Source organism: Equus asinus, chromosome 1, assembly GCF_041296235.1.
Source record: "Equus asinus isolate D_3611 breed Donkey chromosome 1, EquAss-T2T_v2, whole genome shotgun sequence".
Classification (NCBI taxonomy): Eukaryota; Metazoa; Chordata; class Mammalia; order Perissodactyla; family Equidae; genus Equus; species Equus asinus.
In genome coordinates, this window is record NC_091790.1 from 166,277,974 (window position 1) to 166,301,680 (window position 23,707).

The 23,707-nt window shown below is 41.0% G+C and overlaps 1 protein-coding gene across 4 annotated transcripts in view; it reads right to left on the minus strand.

The window, feature by feature from the left end:
- The window catches only part of ELMO1 (engulfment and cell motility 1), a 521,525-nt gene that overhangs the window by 313,403 nt on the left and 184,415 nt on the right, over positions 1–23,707 (minus strand). For all 4 annotated transcript variants that reach the window (XM_014840709.3, XM_014840711.3, XM_014840712.3 and 1 more), the window contains 5 exons: positions 19,556–19,707; positions 17,315–17,393; positions 12,168–12,218; positions 9,530–9,652; positions 7,988–8,119 (listed from right to left, as the gene is read on the minus strand). In XM_014840709.3, the coding sequence (XP_014696195.1) occupies positions 7,988–8,119; positions 9,530–9,652; positions 12,168–12,218; positions 17,315–17,393; positions 19,556–19,707 (537 nt within the window). The remainder of the gene's footprint in view (positions 1–7,987; positions 8,120–9,529; positions 9,653–12,167; positions 12,219–17,314; positions 17,394–19,555; positions 19,708–23,707) is intronic.

Consider the following 23,707-nt stretch of genomic DNA (forward strand, 5'->3'; position numbering starts at 1 on the left):
CAACACATGCCCTGCCGCAAGAGCTGGGCAGGGGAGAATGGGTCTGACTCCGACCTCTGACCGGCAGGGAGAGCGCATGTTGGGGTTGCCCCTGCAAGTCACACTGCACCAGTTATGACTGTCCTTTCCCACTCCAGCCGGAGGGCAGAGCAGGATCAGGGCAGAAAAGATCTGCACGTATTCTACGTGGACCTTCTTGAAGTCTGTCTGCGGCACTAGGAAGTATGATGAGGCTAACCTGAGGTGGAGGCTGCGGATACCAACATGAAGAGCCCAGCCGGCAGCAGCTCTGGCCCGAGGATTTGCTCTGCTCCGGTCAATGATGGGAACTAAAACCCGATATCTGATCTTCTTGGTTCTACCAGAGATCTTTCCAAAGCTAGCTTTCCCTTTACTCCATCTGCGGCCACAACCTGAACAAAGCTATGGTCTCTGCCCTTAAAACCAAACTGTCTTCGTCTCCAGTGCATGCCATGCTCTGTATCATCGAACCAAAAACATCTAATAAAGACAGCGCAGAGCCCACCCTGCACATGTTAGGACAAAACATTGCGGTCTTCTCTTCACTTGTAGGGAAGGAGTCACCTGAAAGACATGATTCTCCTCTCAATCAAGCAAGGGAACATAACTGCCTACAAGTTTTTGCCCGAACTGTTAGCAGCCTCCTAGAATGCTCTCCTTTGGAAGCCTTCTCTTTCAGAATCCTCCTTGCTATCTGCTGGAGTGAGGATAGGAAAGGCAGAGATAAAGGGAAAAAAGATGTCCAAGAGGCTGAAGGACCCCTACCACTAAGACAGAAGTCTCAAAGACACCTCTCAAGATATAACTCCAGAAGTGGCTATGTAAAAGAAAAAGTTGAAAAATTATTCTATAAGATTCTACTCACCTAATAAATACATATCAAGAATCAGCTCAAACTTCCCGAGACAGGCTTCATCCCCCATCCCAACAATGCTGGCTCACTCTGACCCCATTTACCACTCCTACTCATCCATGTATTGCTGTGACACGTTTTAATTATTTATATATATGTTTAAACCCTAAAGCACATTATTATTATTGTTTCTATAGTCAATATTCATTTAGACTTTCCATTTCCAGGGCATTCTTTCCTGCATTTCTATGTTAAGACATAAGGAAATACTAGATGTAGGGATAGTTGTGCCCCATGTAAAAGGCTTTCATGACAGCCTAAGGAAAAATAATTGGGCATGAGAGTCAGGAGATGTGGGTACCAGATAAAAGCTCACCTGCCATGAACAGCAGGCGAATCTCACTTAACAAGGAGGCAAGCTGGGCATCTTAGAATGTTCCTACTCTCTGCAGGGCCTGGATGAAGGCTACAGAGACCCCCTGAGGAAATCTTAAGGCCCCCTGTCTTGGTCCTACAACTTCACACTCTGCAGGCTGATAAGCAGAGCTGGAACGTAACTGGGCGTCCCAGTGACTGGTCATCTGAGTTCGGGGGGCGGAGCGAGGAGACTGGCTGGGAGTCGGTGCTGTGGTTTTGTGCCATCTGGTGGCTGATTCTGCTCCAGCTTCACTAATGACTGGAATCTCCCCGCTAGTTACACCCAGATGGAGCAAGACTAGAAGTGATTAGGACTGGGGCTTTGCTGCACTTAAAATGGAAAAAGGGAGTGTCTGATCAGAATGAACCAGAGCACAGCAGCAACGAGGCAGAATATAGAAGATCTAGTTCCGGGGAACAGGCACAGGCAGTATCTGCCCGGGAGTTCATCCTGACTGAACCATGCAGGAGTCTCAGTCACTGGTAATCTCTTCACCAACATCCCCCAAGGGTCCCTCAGGTGGAAGAGATCGGCTGGGGCTGGGTGGACTGGCTAGGACTGGCCAGAGCTTCCTGCAGGGCACCCCAGCCTGCACTGAGACCTCCTGAATGCTGTGTGGCTAGGACTCGGAGAATTTCAGTTAGGTTCCTTCGAGCCTCTGGTCACAAGATTTTTGTCAAACAATCGACACATAATCTTGTTTCACATATATTTCTGTTTAAAGGCAGCTGATTTAATATATACTGTTGATTCATTAACACTGAGCTCACAGCAACAGCACGGTAACTCATGCCTGAACTAAGTTTGCCTAACACACGTGTTTTCTCCGTAAGGCACATCACGGCCTCGTGCACTTAGGAACACCGGCCAGCGCTTCAGCGCTACACCTGGGGGCCTTTTTAAACAACAAAACCACCAGCACAAAATCTTGAAAAAGTGGTCCTGACTGAACCACGAAAAGAACACTTATTTACAACATGAGAGCTGAAACAAGAAGGCGGAGGATGGCCTGGTTGCACCTCATGTGCCTGTTGAGCAACTCAAAATTTTTGCCCCTGTGTGCATGTCTGCAAACGACTATGAAAGCACCATGACGATTGATTTGGGGTTACACATAAATCTTAGTGAATAGATGAATTTGCAAATATAGAATCCATGAATAATGAAGACTGACTGTATATTTCAAGCCCCTGTGAATTTAAAATTCTCTATAATCTATACCTTTCTTGCAAAGCCAATTCTACTTCTCTTTCTCCATGAGACATAAACATTGGCTGTGACAGATTATTTGCAGTTTCCCAAGCACACATTGTTCTTTCATCTTTAACTGTTACTGTGAACCATACATTTTCTCTCCATCCTCTTGGGACAACTTACAACTCTCACATTCCCCCATCACTGTCTGTCACCGTGTCATGGGGCACTGGGTGATGTTCCAATAATAATATTAACAGTAATTGTAATATCATCAAAATAGCATCTAAATTCATGGTCTGCTTACTATGTGCCAGGCACTGTTCTGTATGATTTATAAGTGTCTACTAATTTAATCCACACAACAATCCTATTGATAGAGACAACTATTACGCCCCATTTTAAACATAAGAAAACTGAGACATGAAAATGTCAAGTAACTTGACCAAGTCACTGAACCTGTGAGGGGGACAGTCAGGAATCACCCCTAGGCAACCTGAATACAGAGCCAAACCTTAATCCCAATGTCACACTCTCACAGTAATTGTTGAACTCTAGTAGCATGTAGACCAAGATGTTTTCTTCTGCGGTATGGGAACAGGGATGGGGATGGAGACGGAGGGAGAGATATATAAATACATATCTCACCTCATTCCCTGACATCTGTATTTGAGAAAATATGTATTAAAATGACACCAAGCACTGAATATGTAATATGCATAATTATACTTGCATAACTATGCATAATTATCTTATATTATCCAAGAAAATAGAAAATCCTCTAAAAATGTGAACATGAATCTGTATTAATCATGTTTTTTTTTTTATTTTTTGTATTTTCTGATGTTTTGCGATCCTGAGTCCTTGCTGACATTGAGGGGACTGCCCTTCCCAGGGTTAGCTCATCCCGAGAGAGAGAAAGTGTGGTTTCACATGCAAACCAACCAATCCCAATAATGAACCCCAGCAATCTCCTTTATCAGGTTTTGCACTCTGGGCCACTATCCCCCTGCCCCAATCACCACAGGGCCAGGTACCAGACCCCTAGGGACAGCCCCTATGCCCCAGAGCCACTAAAATGATTCAAACTAAGCTGCTTACCCTGCCTTGCCTTGCCTTTCCCGTGAAAGCCACAATGTTTTCTTTTGCCCATGTTTTCCCCTCACTCCCTCTGCCTCCTGACTGGCCTTGCTGGTTCCCCATGTGGCCCCTGTGCAGTGTGACACGCTCCCTGTCTTGGTAACGATGAGTAATAAACTATCTTTTCAATAGCAATCATCTCCAGATGAGGTGCCGGCCTCACCAAACCTGAAGACAATCAAACCTACGTTGTAAAAGAGAATCTTAATTCTAAAATAATGTTTTTCCCATTACTTTTTTCCACCTTCACATTTTAGTCAGTTTTTAAAGACAATCTGAAAATGTTAAGGGAAATGCTTATCCAAACTTTTCATATTAAAGCACATTATATTGTTCAGAAACAGTTTCTTCTAAAAATGAGTTTATTTTAGCCCAAGTCAAGCTAAAAGAAAGGAAAAAAAGGCAACCGGGGGGAAAAAAGCCTTTTCCAAAGTTAACATCTGCCTTGGTTCAAGAGGGATCAGAAAAATGAACCACAAACATCTCCTTTTTAATGCTTGCCCAATAGACGGGACAAAAGTAAAATTCACAAATAGAGAAGCTATCAATTTGACATCAAGACAGACAAATTCTGAAGGGTCAGTGGCCAGTAACACAACTCTTCTGGGAGTATTAAAACCATTTTGCACAGTTCTTGGTCATTATAATCAACAGGGTATGGTTCGTATACAGGCATTTCCCCTGTTTTCAAAACAAAGTCATTTTTAAAATGAGGATCTGCCCTCTAGTACCTTGAGAAATACATGAGCCCTTCCTCAGAGGTTCCAGTAAGAATAGTATTGTCCCAGACAAGCCTAACCTCCTCCTCCCCCAGGGGACCTACAAAGGCATGTCCATTTTGAAACCAGAGAATCATTGACTCAGAGATCTTAGAAGATTAAGCCGCTTTGTTTTAAGAGCAGGTGCTTTTCTGTGTTATGATTAACCATACAAACCATTAAGCCACTTTAGATTGAGATTTCAGAATTATTTCATCAGAAAAATCTGCTCTGTTGGGATGCTGTGCTGAGAAGGAATGTGAGACCCATCTGCCTCCTCAAAGGTGCTGCACTTTATTATCCTTTAACAAACTGTCCTCCCTGCCTTGTTGGAGCAACGGCCTCTTCAACTTTGGAAAACTTAAAAAGCTGCCTATGATTTCCATGATACATGCTCTTGAAAGAGCAAGGAAGGGAAGTTCCATTTCCTAGGTGTATATGCCATTCCAAGTGCTGTGCCGGTTACTAATATATGGTCTTGCAAACTCTCAACAACCTTGAAATAGAAGAGACCCTGCCCAGGTTCACAGCTGAGGAACGAACACCCCGATAGGTTAAATAACTGGCCCATGGCTTGTAAGTAGGAAAAAGGGAATTAAAATCTGGGCCCACTCAACTCCATACACATCATTTAACCTTTCGCGGGCACTGCCTCCTTGGGAGACGTGAAATGAGAAATAGCAATCTTCACGGTATGAATTGAACTTTTCTTCAAGGAGATCCAAAAGATGATCCAAAATCTCAAATTGCTCCTGAAGGAGTTAGCAGGAAGGAGTTTAGGAAGGCGTTAACAGGCAAGATCATTCCTCTTTTGGAAGCACAGAGAAAATTCTACACCAGGTCTGTTTACAGCATCTCGAGCTTTTGCAGCCAGACTTGAGGTTACTTGGCCAGCTTTCAGCGTTTTTGCATGACGGTCTCTAGATGGCGCAATGAGCGCGTGGTTCCCTTTACTGAGGCTTGTCTATTTCTGGCTCACTGGGCATTCAAAGTGAAAATCTCTGCTTGTCAAAGCCGTTGGATCATTTCTAGCATTACGAACCACTACTAAGAAGTCTTTCCAATTTCTCAACTCTCTGATGCAAGATCGTGGCCTGGGAGAAGTTTCAGAGGAAGGACTAAATTTGAAAACCTAAAAGAGAACCATGGAAAAATAAAGGAAACCAACACTCTTTTGGTTATTCTCTGTTCGAAGTCTTCGCTTTTTCTAAAATGACTTTTCAAGACCTTGGAGAGGAGGCCACAGAAGTGCTAAAGGCCTTAAAACTGCATAAAATTAACTTTCAATTTAAAAAAGTACACTGTTCTTCATAAAGTACTCACAAAGCAGAACCCTCAGCAGACACTGAAAACTGAGAGAGAGAGATGCTCTAATACCAAACTATGTAAGGAATTAATAATCATGTCAAGACAGATGGAGCTACATTGAGAAAAACCACTCAGAGTCTGGCTCATGGAATACTCTGGTGATTTCACACAAGACCAGCGCATGAATAAAAAGGGAGATGCTTCACACCTCCCATCCTCATTATGCATGTGTACTATACCTGGAGACCTGTGATGACCTGAGTTCCACCAAGTGTTCATCCCCTAGTTTCCCTCTCTCCTCCATCCCTCTCACACATGGCCAGAAGGAGAAAGGACACTGTACATTCTGGGATCCAAGTGCCCCTGACAAAAACCACTAGGATCTGGGGCAGAGACACAATGAGTCGCAGGAGTAGAACAAGTAAAGAGCTAGAGTTTTGCATTTTCTATGTGGTTCAAAGGCACCAGAAATCCAGGTAGTAGCAGAAGGAGGAAGATGAAATGGCAGTAACTCGGCCATACCCTACACCCAGGTTCTCCACCAGGACAAATGGAATTAACTGGAAGCATTTTGAAATGTGCATGCCTTGATCTCTTCCTGGGCCATTTGGATATGACTTCAGGGTAAGAGAGACTGGGTGATTTTGCAAAGCCTCCCAGGTGATTTGGATACACCTTGCTCAACACACAAAAGCAAAACCTGGAAGGAACTGGGGGTGAGGGAGAAGGTGAGCCCCATCCACACCGCCTCCACGAAATCCCAGGTGAACAGGCTCTGCCAACACGCAGGTGGGTGAGTGTGGGCCAGGGCTACCCAGGAGCCTCGATCATCAACACCTACCAAGTACAGAGACCTGTCACCTGGTCCATCAGTTGGGAAACTTTTTGTGAAAATTTTAAAAAAACAGATCCAACTAAAAGATCAAATGGAATGTCAAAGTCAAAATACGGAATATGATGGCATAAAAACGATGTCATCATACCTCTGCAAAGCAAATTGCAAAGCTGAATACAATGTCTGACAAGAATTCTTATTAGAAAAGACATGTCAAGATTATCACTACAAAAACAAGAACTTAGATTGTCAGTTTGGCTTTTTTATTTTTGAGTTTAAGAAACTCTATTGGAGAGGTTCAAAAAAACGGTGACTGATCCACTGCTGGTTAAAGTGGAAGTTACTCAATGTTTGTGGAGAGTAATTTGGTAATATCAAATTGCTATGGAAATGACAGTTCCACAAACTCATTCTAATAACGTGATCACAGGCATGCATAAACCCTGGGCAGCCAAGATGTTCATGACAGACTTAATTGGTAAGTTTGAAACATTGAAACTTTCAGTAAAAGGGCTTGGTTAAATAAACTGTAGTACATCCAAATAACGAAAAGCTCCTCAGTAATGGAAAACAATACATGTTAACCGACGTGGAAACATTTTCAAAGACAATTCCCATGAAAAGACAAGGTTTCCCAAATAACACATAAAGCAAGTACAAAATTGTATAAATAGTAATGTGTGTGTGTGTGTGTGTATTCCAGGAAAGAGTATTGCAATTGTAAAATAATGCCTGGTGATTTCTAATCACTGAAGCCAAAATCTCATTTATGTCATTTATGATGGAGGTTAAAATGGAAACTCGATTTTACACCTGCAGAATTTGAGATTAATTAGCCCAAGGTCACACAGAAATATGATGATAAAGGCAGGAATGAAACGCAAGTAGAAACAAAAAGAACAGATTATATTCAGGACAAGCTGTGTTCTGATGTACAAACTGAAAAAAAAGAAAATCTAGGAGATTTAGCATTGGTCGCAAGACAAAACTTTTAGGAAAATATAAATTGCATAAATCTCATCATGATTAAATTTCAGGAGACTCTCAATTTGATTTTGATATGAAATCGATGTATGTAAGTAATCTAATCACTAACCCAATAATAAGATTCATTCCACAGTTGCCTTCATCCATTTAATTCAAATAGAACCTTAAGCATCTTCTGAAGTAGATTTAATGAAGTCTAGAAATATTCCAGGCTAACTACTCTTGGTTACAGTTAATCAGAACTGCATAAACAAACTTAGTATTAGTCACACTTGTGCAAGTTATTCCATTTCACTGCAGCCAGAAGAGATTTTCATGTGATCCTGTTTAAACCAGCTAAACATCTGGAAAATGTGGAAACTATTCTGTAAGGCGCAAGAGGACCACACGCTCGGAGGAGACATCAGTTACGTGGCTGAGGTCAGACCCGAGGATGTTGGAAGGAGAGAGCTTACTGGAGATGGCTTACTTACAATGAAGCCAAGTTTTTTATAATCCCGCGTGTACATGGACTTGCGTTTCTCCATGCTGCCACTGCTGTTATTAGGTTCAGACTCTGCATCAAAAGCAATTCTTCGAAGTTCAAATATGATGTCCCTCTGAGCCTGAAGGCGTTAAGGAGAAAAACAGAGGGAGTGAGCTGCTTTCATTGTGTGATATTACATATATTCCCTTCTTTCCCGGCGTCAAATGAATCACTGTATTCAGGCAAAAGGAAAACAGATAAAAGACAATCAATGTTCTACGTTACAGCTCTGCCTACTTTTCCTCCTCCTGCCACTCTCCCCGTTGGTCAGCCCTGGCTTCATTCCGTAATTATCCTCACAGCCAAGTCATCTGTAATACTCTGTCAATTGTCTAGTGAAGTTGTAAATGGAGCCCCAAATATAATGGGAGGCTTGTGATTGGAGAAGGCCAACCTGGAGAACCTGGGAGGACTGCACTGTCCAGACTAAGCGAGAGGCACACAAGGTTTATGAACAATATTCAAGTGACAAGGGATCCCTGACTCCACTAAGAAGTGACTTCATGAAACAAACCCTTAAAAATGGTTAAAATGGTAAATTTTATGTTATGCATATTTTACCACCATAAGAAAAATATATTTTAAATAAATAAAAGGAAGGATTTCCAAACAAGGAGGGCTGTTCCACATGAAGATGCATTGCCTTCTATCTCTGGAAATGGTAAGATGACAGAGTCATCTCTCTGGGAGAGACTTGGCCTTGCCATAAGTCCGGGGCACATTAGATGGCCTCTCAAAGCCTCTCCATCATTTTCAAACGCGTGGCCTAGCGCCATGAATGAAGTGCTACAGCAGTTACACACTTCACATGTGCAGTTCACATCTGTGATAGATCAGGCCCTCACGTGCCAATAATGAATGTTTTCCTTTCCAAAGCTGCAGCGCTGTTTAAGTTGAAAATGTGCTACAGCAGGGCTCCCAGCTGTTTCCTCTCTGTCCTCACACAGTAAAGTTCCCCAAAAGCCCTTGGATAGAGACATAACTTCTCATGCACAACTACCAGAGACCTAGAGAGAATTACAGCAAACAGCCAACTGACAAAATGCAAGCTCAGAAATCAGGTGTAACCTGGGACCCCCATCCCCGGCACTGATCACTGGAGAATGGAAATTACCTCCTCAACCTGCAGAATGAATCTCACACAAAGCTACCAAGTGGCCCTCGTTGTCTAGGAACTTGACTCCAAAACTGTTACCATTGTGGGTATTGGGGCCAAGGGCCAAGGTCTGTGGCCATGTGACATCAAGCTTTCTTATCCCATAAAGGAAGAATATGTGTGTGTTTGATGCATAATAAAAAAATTCATTTACTTTGTTCTCTAATCCTAGATTCACCTAAATTTTAAATCCGTTCCCCCAAGTTATGAGATGATACTAAGACAATGAAATCATCATCTAAAACCTCCTGGTTTGGGAGTAGCCAGAGAAAAGACTTTTGATGACACTTTCTCTCCCTCTTGTGCTTTTACTGCTGTCTAGTGAGCACTCACCTGGTCCTGGGGGTCCATCTTGGTCATCATCCTATCTTCCAGGAGGTTAAAGGTAAGCACTTGAAGCACATACAGCTGGTGTGCCATTTCATTGTTGATGGCCCGCTGAGCTCGGATGACATGCTGGGGAGATGGTTCACAAATGAAATTTAAAAAGAAAAGAAAGAAAAAGCAAACAACAAAAGTTAACCTCCATCCTTATGAAAGTAGAACCTCAGAAGTCTTCATCTGGAGGCACGAGGGGTGTAGGTTGGTGGGACCACCCTTCAGAAGAAACATGAGGACACAGGTGACTTTGGATCTTTCCTTTACATTCTAGGGCCCAGTAAGGTTCCTGATCTCTAGGCCAGAACCAGGAAAAGACCTACTGTGTGCAGGGGGAAGCGGAAAAGGGGAAGGCACTGGAAATGCACTGGTGAGTGCGGCCTATAAAACCTAAAGAGAAGGTGTGCCTGAAATGAGAGTATCTTGGAGAGAACCGTGGATTTCTACAACAGAAGCATTTCTTGCATCCAGTAGAGGAATAAATAGTGCATATGTATCACGAGCAATTTTGCCATTATCTTAATCTACAACTGTCTCTGACAGGTGATCCCACTTCTAAATGGGGAAAAGTTTTAGAAGCAACACACAAAAGCAAAGTGCCTATCAGGTTTGTAGTTAATTCACTGTGGAAACTATACAGGGACCACCACCACCACAACAATGCAGGGAGTGAATTGATATGCATTGTTTTACCCGCCTGTTAACAATTAAATGAAAAATAAAAGGACTCTTCCCAAAATGGAACAAACAGAAAAGGAGCGGCAGGAGACTAGATATGTGGGCCTTTGCCCCCAGTCAGAGCTGGGTCTGAAATGAGATTCGACACTTGGGCCTAACATACATCCTCTTTGGCAGAGACCATGGTTGTGCCATAAAAATGCCAAACAACCAGTCACTGTGGTGAGACAACCATTTAAATCGTTATTTTGAATGTGTGAGACCCGACCATGCCTTGATGCCTGAAAGAACTTTCTCTAGGTGCCCCTCAACCCAGCATGCATCTGGACTCCACACTGGTTGTGATCACCATGCTCAAATAGCCAATTAAAGAAAGACGAATGGGGAGAAGAATAAAGAATAGAAGGAAGTGGCTGAACCAAAATTATGGGGAGTGGGAAGCTAGGCAATGGGATTGAGGGTGGAATAAAACCCCACATCCTTCAATCTTAAGAACACAACGTTAATTCATAGCATACTTTTAGTATCCAAAGTGTATGGGTAGTAAAGTATATAGGTATCTATTTTATTAGCAACTCGAAAGTATCTGCACCCCAAGTTTCTGCCAAGAATACCAACCTTGAACTTCCATCCATGAAGGTCTCATAAAAGAAGTCCCACTGAAGCAAATTGATCTTTCAGACATAGTGGCTATAGTCATTCCACCCACCCCATCTCTGGGCATTCTAACTCTGACAGCCACACCAACAACAGGCTAAGACCGGAATTCAACATATCTAATCCTTCATCTCCTCACTCTCCTCCCCTTGCACAAACACCTTCACTGAACTACACATTAATATTGTAGCTTCCACTTCTATTGAGAGTCAGTATAAAGAATAACCATATTATAAATCCTTCTCCAATTTCTACAAAACCATTCTTGGACCTACAATCTATTAGAATGCTCTACCAACACCCATTTCAGATTCCAGTTCCAGGGGGAAAAATACGTCATCCCTGAAGAACCTGGGGTACCTCTTTTATCAAACAATGAAAATTACATTCATATGGTTCCTCTTTATCCTTGACAGCCAGGAAGTTTAAAATCAAACTTGATGACAAACTGTAGTCGTTACTATTGGCTTTCAGGTCTAAAATATTTATTTTGCTTGCCCTTATAAGGTTTTTAATTTTTAATGGCCTCGTCGTATTGGAATGTGTGTGTGTATGTGTGTGTAATTGTAAGCTTGGAGAATCACACAAGCAGAAATCATTTTTTCGGTAAGCAGGGGAATCAATCACATGCATTTCTTTCAGCCTTTGGTTAAAAGTCAAGTAGCAGATAAGGCCTCAGGAAATCTTGCTATTTGATTTATTTCTAAACATTCGCAACCTAACATGTAGGGCTTCTTTTCCACCAAGGTTTTGAGTTGTGTTCGCATTGCAGTTCCTGAGTGGGTTCCTTGTACATCTTTCCTGCCTTTCTCTTGCAAAGGGACCCAGGAAAATGAGGGTCAAAATTTCAGGACTTCTCTCTGAGTCTGATCTGTTTCAAACTAGCTCCCTCATTGAAAACAGTGTCAGCTCATACTGGTGGATTTTTCAGTCCTGCAGCCCCTGATTTCCTAAAAGGCAAGGATGAAGCTATAGTAAAGTCTAATAAACCTACCCACTGAGTGAATTCCAGCCTTTCCTGCCAGAAGGTCTTCCTCTCTAGAACACTTCCAGAGACTCCTCCCTCAATTCTATGAGGCCATTCCTGTGGGAAAGCCGTGTTTACTCCAGTTTTTTTTTTTTCCTCCTTGCTAGTTCCTACTGCTTCACCACAGAAGCAAGTCACAGAACAAACTACAAACTGAAGCCAAAAGAGGAGACAAATAAATACACCAGGCCATTCCTCCCCACCAAGTGTTCACAGCACAGAGGTACTCACTGTTAAAATGATGGAACGCAGTTGCTTCTGAGCCAAAATATTCGCCATCTCCTGTTGAAGAAAAACACACCCACACAAAAGCTTAGGTTAGAAAAGATGTGTTTCAACATGGTCCAAAATGACTTTATCCTGGGGTGTGCTTCGTAACTGGATATCAGCAGTATTTCTTATGAAATAACGGACTCAGACAGTAGTATTCAACTTACTGTTCGAATGTTCTGTTTAGATAACAAAGCCATGTCGAAATGCAAAGGAAGGAAATCTGGGACTTGTAAATTTCCTTTTTTTTTTTAGGAATTTCCTCCTTCCTGGAAAAGGTGAGTGCTGCATAAACATGAAACATTCCAGATGAAAGCAATGGCTCTCCATGAGAAAGGCTCATCGGCTTTTATTAGACTATATTGTGCCTTTAATTGGCAACAAATGCCTGCACCGAGGAGATTCCAATACTAGAGAACCATCATTTTAAAGATCTAAGTCTTCTAAAGACCATTTCATCTTCATCTGTGCAAAACCAAAGAGGGCATAGTAGACACCCAGGGCTTAGTCTATGCAAATGAACTGAGTAGAGTTTTAGCAAAGGACAAATATCTGGGCAGTTGCTAAGCTCTAGGGTCCACACTCAGTATTGCTAGGCCTCATTTCTGCAAGTTGTGCTTTGGTCTGCCCGACTGGCAGAGATTTGCAGGTGAATTTATTATGTGAAATGATTCATAGATGCCCTTTCTCAATATTGACAGACATTAAAGGAAAATTTAATCGTTGAGCACAATCTTGGTGCAAATATTCCAACGCAAAAATACTGCTCATATTCAGGAAGATACTTAAACGTTGTCTTTTGCTGGGGGTATTTATAATGCTGCTGCTCTTAATGAGAAGAGAGGAAAGAAACTAAGCCACGATTTAAAAACACACCCATGAATTCAATTAAGGTCACAAAAAACTTGCAGACAGCAAGGAGAACCCAGAAGACAGGGAGGAAGGATGAGGGGACACACAGGCAGGGTTGGACAGGAGCAGAATGGGGCGCAGGGCCCGCTGTGTGCTGATGAAGGAAACGTGGGGACTTACAGTCAGAGGACAATCAAGGATGTCAACACTGCTCTCTACACCAACCTAACGGCGTCATGGCCACCACAGAAAGGAAAGCAAGCAGGAGAGAAGAAGGGATGGAAATTCAGAGGATCTGTTAGAGGTTATAGCTTTATTTTAACGCCCCTGCTGACCCACCGCATTGAAGAGAAAAGTGCATAAATACGCTAGTGTGATCCAAAAAAGCTAGATGGCATTAAAGTCAAAATCCAATATTAGGTCCTCTCCTAACCTCTTGAAAACAAGAGGGCAAAGACAGTGACACATTCGGAAACAAGTTAAATGGCAATCCAGAAAGAACTTGCCTTCCACGGTGCATAGAAAGCCGTGCTTTCTTCCCGATCAAAATAGAAAGGTCTCTTTTTTTTTTTTTTCTTGAACCAGATGAAAAACAAAAGGCTCAGAGGACCCTATAATTCTTTATTAATTTCTTTGCTTTTATTAAAATGAAATTATTGCTTAATTGACAAACCAAAAACAAGAAAAAATATTCTTTGTGCCCATATTAGCCTATTGATTTATAAAATTTTAAAATAGGTTAGAAGGGACAATATATTTCCAACATCTGCCACAGCACTTATTGCACTTATCTGCTTATAGTACTTATCTTCTGCGTAAGGCTATGGGCATCTCAGGGGCACAGAGACCAACCTTTTCATCGTTGTATTCCAAGCCTAGAGCACAATGCCTGGCACAGAGTAGACAATAAATACTTGCTAAAAGAATAAATGAACATTTTCTACTACATTCCTAAGAGATAGGAGCTTGATCAGAGAGAAAAGAGAAAAATCCTTGTCCACATCATGGATTTTTTGTCCAGGACTAGGGGATGGTTTAAGTAAACTCTTGAATCCATAAAGAATATTTCATACCACTAAGATGAAATCAAAGTATAGAGAGAAATAAATATGGATCTATAAATACTGACATGAAAAGATGTCCACAAAATCTTGTTTAAAGGTAGTTGAAAAAAACCAGTGCATGTATGTGATCATGTCTGGTGAAAACATGATGTACATAGGAGAGTCTTTGCATAGAACAAAGTAGGAAGCAGGACTGTGAAAGTCACACACTGTGAGTCATTGCAGGGGTTCCCTCTCTCTGGGAATGCAATTCTACGAGTTTTAAAACTTCTTCATTTGGAATCCATACTTTCTGATTTTCCCACCAAATTGTACTAAAAAGGTTTTTTGTAATAATGCTTATCAAAATCATAAACATCTATAGAGAAATTTTGAAGGGATCTTGCCAACATGTTTGCCATGAGAATAGTAAAATAAATAACGGTGAGTAGTTGTAAGGAAAAGGATCCAGATAAGGGGGCTTACCAATGTGTTTGGCCCCAGGTTGGAAAGGAAATTTGAAATACAATTTTTTCTCTAGAGTATAATTTATCTGATGTCTTATGGCTTTAAAAGATAAACCAAAAAATAGGTGTTCCTGTAAATCCAATAAACAAATGTTTAGATTATGTTTTAACGTAATTGGAGTGAGAAAATGGACTTGGTGTCTTTCAGGCTTTGGGGAGTTCCTTACTAGGCAAATACAGGAGAATTCTGCAGGTGATGCCTCCTTGACTGGCATTCAATAGGATGCTTTGCAGACAAGAGCAAGGAGGAGGTTGGCATTCCAGCTCCAACTCTTAGCAGCTCAATAATCTGGTCAAGTTCTTTATTCCCCTTGATTCTCAATTTCCTCATTTGTAAAATGGAAATAATAAGGCTTTTTACTGATATGAGAATTAAGTGAAATAAGACCTAAAACACTGAGCCTGGTACATGGTAAACTCTCAAAAAATTATTACTGATGACAAGCTTTGGTAAATTTTCCTATTTGCCCAAAAAATTCAGAATTTTTAATTTTTCAGAACAAAAGCCAATAACAATTCACATTACATACAGCCACCCAGGTAATATCACCAATTAGCTTGATCTTTTGCTTTGCAGGCCTCCACTGACCTTCAGAAAATAACATCAAACTTTTCTTCACTATGAACTTGAAATTATTTATTTAGAGTTTAACTCTCTCTTAACTCATTGAAAAATTTTTTTAATTAAAAATCAAAATCCTCCTTTTGTCTTCACAAACAACAGTCATTAATTCATCTTAAATTCAACACAGTTTATAAAGCCAAAGCTAATTTTCTATGGGCAAGTAAGTGCCTTGTAACAACTTTTATTTCAAAGACTAAATTAGTCAAATAATGGTCTGTCGATTTTCTCCTCAATTATATACACTCTATCATTCTTAGTTGGTTTGTTTACTCAAATAGTTTAATGTTATTAGACTACCCTTTGTGGTTTATTATTATTAGAGCAATTTATGTGCAAATTGTGTCATGTCAGTCTCATATTGCCTAATTTTCAAAAGAAGATTTGATTCACAGAATCCAGACCTAAAGTTATATTCATATTGCATTATATTTTCATTGTTATCACCAACCTGGAGTCAGTACAGATTGACCCCTGATGCCCTATTTCTCCATAGTCATTCAATTTCGATTCTTCAGATTAACAGTAATTCTTGATACAACAGTAAGATGCAAGGTGTATGCATCTTACTCATGTCTAGACGCAGTGACCCAAGTGGGTAAGCATGAGCTTTACATTTCCTCTAAGCCAGCCTCTTCTTCCACAAATGGGGAAAGGAAACTCCCGAGAGGTCTGACTGTCTACACTCAGCTACCATGTGGTTTGGCCAGACGTCATTGGTCTGGTCTGTAGAAGGATCAAGCTTCTCCAACACCCATGTCAGGCTTGAGCATGTGCACAATGAGAGCCTCCAGGCAATTTGCTGGGCTGCTGGGAATTATCATGAGCTCAGTATTTAGATATAAATATAAAAGGAGCAGCCCCACTCATGATCCCACCTAAGACCTGCAAAGCCACCCTTAAAAATCCAGCCTGGAGCACAGGCTTGGGGAGGGCAGGCCCTCTTGGCTCCAGCCAACACTAAACCAAAAGCACAGGAAAGTATAAAGTCATTCCACTCATTGTGCAAACGTAGGCCCCAGGAATGAGCAAACAATCCTGAATGGAAAAGAAACCAGAAACCCTCAGATTTAGTCACTGAGGTTTAAAATCCTTGGCAACGAAAAAATAAAATTCTTGCCACAGTGTTCAGTAGCATGCTAGCTTTCTAAATTCTTCTAAAACAATTTATTAGTAAGTGTCATAGAGCTCCCCAGCATACTTTCTAATGGTTGAAAGATTTCATATTTCCACCCAGTTTTTAAATGAAGTGAATTGTGACCAAGGTAACAGACTACATGTTATGTTGATGGAAAAAACATAAATGAATTTTGAGGTATGAGCTATATTCCAAGACATGCAAAATCCCACTTCTTCCACACCCCCCTCTATAAGGATCCTTTCCCTAGCTGAAGAAGAACCAAAGATCTACAGACAAAGAAGAGCATCAAAGGGTAGATTTCACATAGATACATTTAAAGGGCTCCTTACTTTTGTTTACACAGAGGAGAGGAAATGAATTGCTGAGTCTTCCCAGCCACATTCACACAGGGACAACAGAAATATCATCAAGCAAAGAGCCCCTCTGACATATGAACAGTTATCTCAACCAGTGGCAGCAATCTGCATGTTCTCCCTCCTGTCCTTTCACCTTTCCATCTCACACTTCCTGGGCAAAGCATGACACCTCTCAGGGTCTCAGGCTCCTCACCAGGAAAAAGGGGCTAACACCCACTTTGTCCCAGTGTGCATTCAACGAAATGACAGACGGTCACAGGGGCTTCCAACTCTGTTTTTATCACAGCAGCATCACTTTCATCCTTTTATGTTTTGGGCTTCCACATTGGGTTTCATTTGAGGAAAGGGCTCCACCACTGGAACATTCCTAGCATTCTTCCTCAGACAAGGGCTTGCCCATCTCCACCTAGTTCCCACTGGATCTGTGAATGATCCTAGTCTGGCCAGCCAAGCCATAGAGCAGCAGGGAGGCCCAAGGAATCCCCGGGATGGGAAGGAGAGGGTTCTCTCTGCACCAAAAGTTGCCAGCCCTGGGTATAGTCTTAAGACAAAAGAAAGGCAACTTACCTGCCTCCTCTCATCAGGGGCCTTCAAGAAAAGTGCATTAATCACTGCAATGGTATAGGTTTGGATTTCTTGATCTGTCCTGTAAAGACACAGAACAACACAGAAAGTCAGAAAAGGCTACTCCTGAGTCAGACTATGATAAGGCTCATGATCACCTCTCCAAAATATGGTGAGAAAGAAAGGCAGGACCTAGGAAATGCATTCAGCAATGAGAATATATTTCAACCCTCACAAGGCTGGAAACACAGTGGGAGGACATTTACCATCCCTAGCTGGACAATACACTGCTCATTGGAAATCACCCAGAGGGTACAGGTAGCCAGCTGGCTCTCTCCCTTTCTCCCTATTAGGATTAAAAGCATGAGCCCAGAAGTTGCAAATGTGCAAGTGTGCGTGTGCGTGTGTGTGTGTGCATGTGCGTATGTGTATGTGAGTGTGTAATTTTCTTTCTGATGCATGAAGTATATCTGGGAATAGTCTTGGAGGTCCCCACATTGCTGGGCTTATTATAAAGGAAACTGCTTTGTCTCCAGGGCAATGATATTACATATTCTAAAAATCTATTTCTACATAAAAACTTTTTAAAAACAAGAACAGGTATTTATGTTTACAAATTTGCTTTTTACCAGAATGATATCAGAAATTCCAAATGAAGCAAAGATGTACTGGCAGCCGCACAGTAAATAGTAAACAAGAAGGACCCAAGGCATAAACAAAGAGCAGCCTACGAGCTACATTTAGGGATAATTTAGCGACAGGCAGGGCTTAGAACACGGCCTTTGGCATGATGAAATACAAAGCCCGGCGCACCACAGGTCGGCTGTGTGACCTTGGACAAGTTCATGGAGTGTCCCTAAGACACAATTTCCTCATCTGTAACACCTGGCAAGAACATGTTTATTTCAAGGGATTGCTTTTAGGATAAAATGAGGTAATGTATGTAAAATCCTTGGCACAGAGCTTGGCAAATAATAAACTCTCCACTTTGGGGAAGTGCATTGCGAATGTGAAACTATGCCCTCGAGTTTCAGAGAAAAGATACAGACTATAAAGTTAATACATTTCACATTCAGGAAAATGTGAAACTGGTATGATTTCTAAAAAGGTTTCACACAAAATCATCATTTTAGAGCATGTGATAATTCGCCCAGAGGCCACAATCCATAGCTTGTGTGACTTAAAATTTCACATTCTGGTCACCATCCCCCCCTCCTAATGAAGGAAATATCTAATGCACTTTGGTAGTTTATATTATAAACACAACAGTTAACGTTTTTGGTATATTGGGACCTCCTGATTATTCCTGCACCCCCAACCCAAATGGGCCAATCGGGTTTCCTCTTGAGAATTTGCAAATGTGACCTGAGAGATGAGGGCGCAGTCACTGGGAGCTGAGTCACATTAGTGCCAGCCAGTTCGCTAGAGAAAAGGCCTGTTGTGAGGACTCCAGGGAGGCCACAGTCTCTGTCCTCCCCAAGGCTTTGCTGCTTAAGTCATTCTTGGGTTCTACAAAGTACCCCAGTATCCTTTCAATAAACTCCCTGTCCTGGGTAAGCTGGCTCAGGACGTTTGTTGCCACCTGCAGCCCAAATTCTTTAATTTATAAAGTGGCATTGTGCAGGGGGTCCTCCTCAGTCCAGTATCATCGGAAACAACCTTCCTAGTTACCTCAGGGTGGAGAGAAGAGAAAAAGCCCCCAAGACTACTGGCTGCAAGAACCTTGTCTTACAGCTCAAGCCTCTAGAAAAAAATACATACATTATAAAATACAACAGAAGAAGGTCATCGAAATCCCCTTGGGCCTAAGAAAGAATACTGCCTTTAAAAACTCCTAATGAACTATGAAAATAATCATTATATCACAGAAAACACTATTTTAAATGACTAAGGAAAGACTTTGTTGAGAACTTAAGAAAACAAATTATCCTATTATGTCTTATTAAAAGTAAAACTCTACTGACATCTTCCAACTGATCTACCATCAAAACTGAGTGCCTAGTAAGGGTCAGCCACTGGGGACAGATGAGTGCCAAGAATAGGCATGGAGCTCACTCAGGGCTAAGTAACTGCCATTTCAGTGTGATGGGGGACAAGCATGGTACATGGTGTGATTATAAGCCAAATAAAGATTCTTTTTCTGTGTATTTAATCAAACCAATATGAAGCGTTTTCCAAGACACCAAGGAGGCTGCCCACCTGAAGCATTTCCCCTCCCCGTGGTGGGGGCATCAGCACGCTTACCCTTGAAGATGTGGAATCAGCTGGCCAATAGTGATCTCCTGGGCCACCTTCTGGTAGAGGTCGTGGCTATTGAGCACCATCGACTCCAAAATGGCCAAGGACCGCTGCAGGATCGAGATGTCCATGGCTGACTTATTCACAAAACTTGCTATCTGAAAATCCAAGCAGAACACAATTGACTACTCATGGAAAACAGAGCAGAGAAGCAGAGAAGGAAGCAAATCAAGTCAATCGAGGGATTGTTTAAGAAACACCAGACACTGAGGATAAGTACTTGGAATTACAGCAGAAGAGCAAGAAATGCATCAAGTCGACAATGATTGCTCATGACATTATTACAAAGTGCTATTTATACGTTATTTCTGTAATTCAATAATAAGCAATTTTAAAATGGAGACAGCTTAAAGAATTATTCTGTCTGGTTTTTCTGGGATTATTCTTCTGAGTTTCAGCTTTCAGAAGCAAAGGATTTCAGCACATACACTGTAAGGACTCCTGTGTTTCTTTGAGGTGGTAATTTCAACATATCCTAATAGCCATTCCCTTCCATTCCCAAGCTACTCCTTCACTCACACCATCTATGACTTTGATGTTCTTATTATGATCCTGTTTCATTCTTAAGGGACTCACACAAATCACACTTGTCAACACAATTCGATTGGCAACTTTTCAGTCACTGGCTACTTTCCTTGTTATTCCTCAATGAAACACTCTTTGCCCCATTCTTCCAATCTCTTATGGTTAAAATAAATTCTTCTCATCTCTCAAATTTCGCAAACAGGAAAACACTTAAATTAGCAGTGCTAAAAGTTAAAATAATAGTTTAAGCTCTAAAATATAATTCCCGAAGGAATTACCACTGAGGCCTCAAACATAACAAATCACAGTGTAAGAGGGAAGTAAAATAAGAGTTAGAAGAGTGGATCACAGTAACCAAACACACGGGTACCAGAAAGGTTTTATTTTAGAGGCTTCATTAAAAGTTATGACTATCTGTTGACAACTCACACTAAAAGCTTATTATTATATCAACATAATGACTGCTTTCTTAAAAGCTAAATAATTTGGTTCCACGACAAGTTGACATTTGCCGCTTCCCCCTGTTGACACTAATTTTCCCCTTTCTGCTGTCCGATCAACCCTTTCTCCACATCCCCTCTCCATCCTGTGCAAGATAAAATGCAAGCACCCATGGCAACTTGCAGTTACCATCTCAATTGTTTCTAGCCCAATGACTCCCTGGGGAAAGTAAGGGTGGGGGTACAGATACCAATACCCTCTCTGCCCCTAGATCCATCTGGATCTCAGGGAGTGGGAAATACATGACATGAAGAAGTTTAGTAACATTATAATTTAATGTTCTGAAAAACTATTATTTTATAATACAAACTATAGGAAGAATATGAGAATTTTAAGATTCTCAAAAGACTGCTTTAGCTCCTTTAACAGCTAATAAACTTCCCCAGCGTGTTTACTGTCCCTGGCAAGGCCCTGCCACAATCTTCAAAGTCAGCTCCACTCTATCCACTCTACCATGCTAAGCAACCTTTCTTTCTCTAAAGCCATCTTTGTCTGACAAAAATTCACCTATCCTCATACTGTGTTCATGGTTTAACACCTAACTTAGACGTCTTATAAACTGAATATCAATTTCTTGGCTTCCACACCAACACAATCCCAATCACTTTTCATCATCCCAGCACAATTCCTGGCACTTATTAGACAACTGAGAAACTAGGCACGGAAGAACTCACAAAGAAGTTCCTTGATGATACTTCTGATTTTCTCTGCACTAATTCTCTCTTCCTTCCATGCTGCTTTTCTTGTCTCTATTTAGTAAATCTGGATGTACTTTTAAGACTCCATGGAGAATCTTTCACCTGAGAACCTATTGTCAAACTCTCTCCCCTACCCTCCAGCTTCCATTGATTCTTTTCATTCACTCAAGCAGTATGTATTGATCGTATGACATAAAACAGCCTTGCCCTGTCCTGGGATCTCGAAATAGAGAGATAAGCAACACCCACGTGATTTTTAACTTCAAGGACCTTAGAGTCTAGCAGAGATAAACAGATAAAAAGGTATTTACTATGAAGTATGTTAAGTGCTTATTCTTGGCATCCAGAAATATACCTCCATTTAGATAGTCCAACAGAGCCTAAAATTAAAAGGTGTGAAAACCAATCTCACAGCCTTCTTAGTCCTCCCTTCTTGATTATCACCTTTTTCCAAGTTTCCTATAATCATTAGTGATTAATAGGCCCAGTTCCCTATTTTCTCTTTCTGTGAATTCATTTGCAATGTCTCCCCTTTGATGGACATTCAGTTGTATACACACAACACTGGCCCCCTGTCCAACTCATTCCTGTGTTACTAAGACAGCATCTTCCTCAGTTTCCTCTATGTTCAAGATGTCCTTCTAATACAAATTTACCCTCTACTTCCAGAAATATCCTTTTGACAATATTTCCCTTCTTGAAATATTCAATCATAACTCTCAATGTTTTCTGATATGAAGTACACCTTCTCATAACGGGTTTTAAATTTCTCTACAAATTATAAACTCTCACCTGCTGAATGAGAGTGCATGAATACCACTGGGCTTGCTCAGTGGTGATCTTGCTTTAATTCAGGCATACTTTTATCCCACAGACATATTCCATTTCCTTTTTGCCATTTCTATTATTTCTCTCCCATGAAACTAATTCTTTACTTTCATCAAAGGATTCTTTAAAATTAATCTTTCCTATTACTTCATTTCTTCCTTGACATATACAACATCACTTCAGCAATCCTAATGCAGGTTACAAAGGAGCATTTTGGGTAACACATTTAGCTTGAGTACTGCCTGGCAGAGAGCAGGCATGAAACCCATTAGAGACCCATGGACAATTCTGTAGGAGATACTAGTCATTATTTTAGACTAACTTCTATCTTTTGCCTTTATTTGTCAGTAGTTTTAATCACACATTTAAAGGACCCAATATTTTCACCTAGTCAGTACTAATAACTAAGGCACCAGGACTGATTGAGGGAACATAACGACAGTACACAGGCTCCTTATTGGTGTATATAAAAATTCATCAATGTGCGAATGTTATTTGCTAGGTCTAGTTTAAAAACTATAGATCTTAGTATAGCTACAGAAGGTTAAAGATTGTCTGGTTAAATTTTAATATCCTTTGTTCTCCCCCCAAATCAGTAATAACTTGCTTTGCCTTGACATTGTTCCCCGTTCCATTACTGCCCTTTTGGCCGACACAGGTGAGCCAGCCTGAACCAATCAACGTACAGCTTCCTGAAAGTGGGTCCATATCATAAGGAAGAAGAGGTAAGAGGAGTTAGCAATAATTATATGTACTACCTCCACACGCTTTCATTCATTTAAAAAAGTTACCTACATAAAACAGAGGAATATTTGGGAAACTTTCAAGAAGCTATGGAACATCACAGTCCATGAATCAATGATAGAAACTATTAAAATCACATAAACACTTCTTAGAATCACTTAGTATGACATCTTAACATTTTCCTATGCTATCGAAACTGAAAAGAACCAGAGAGAGCATGGAGCTCCACTCCCATATTTTAAATTATCCAAGAGAGGCTCATAAATCTCTCAAGTTTTTAAGAGACAAAAATTACTGGGTTTTTAAACTGAAATGGCTGGATGTTTGTCCAGGCACTGAAAACACTGCAGGGGGAACGAGGCCCTCCTGCAAAGAGGTTTCAAGAGCATTTGTATGAAACTTTCCTTCCAAGAAAAAGCACTGAGGTTATACTTGGCCAGGGGTAAACCAACTCAGAACATAGAAAGTTCCACTTGTTTTTTCTTTTTTTTTTTTTTTTTTTCATTTCTTTCTTCTCCATGTCTTCCAACCCTCTCCCTAGGTAGCCAAGTCTTTAAAAAGCAACAACATTGTATATTGGCTTCAAGGGATCCCAAGTTTCAAAGTGCTTAGGAAATGATGCTATTTATTGCAGACAAAGTTTGTAAACTAGAATCTAGAGGCACACATAACAAAACAGATAGTATAGAAGGAGATGAGCTGGCAGGGAAAAAATATTTCTCCAAAGTGGTATGAATTTGGCTTTAATAGGAAGCCAAGTCTGGACCACAGAGATAAGCATCTTTTGTCAGGGCATTTCCTA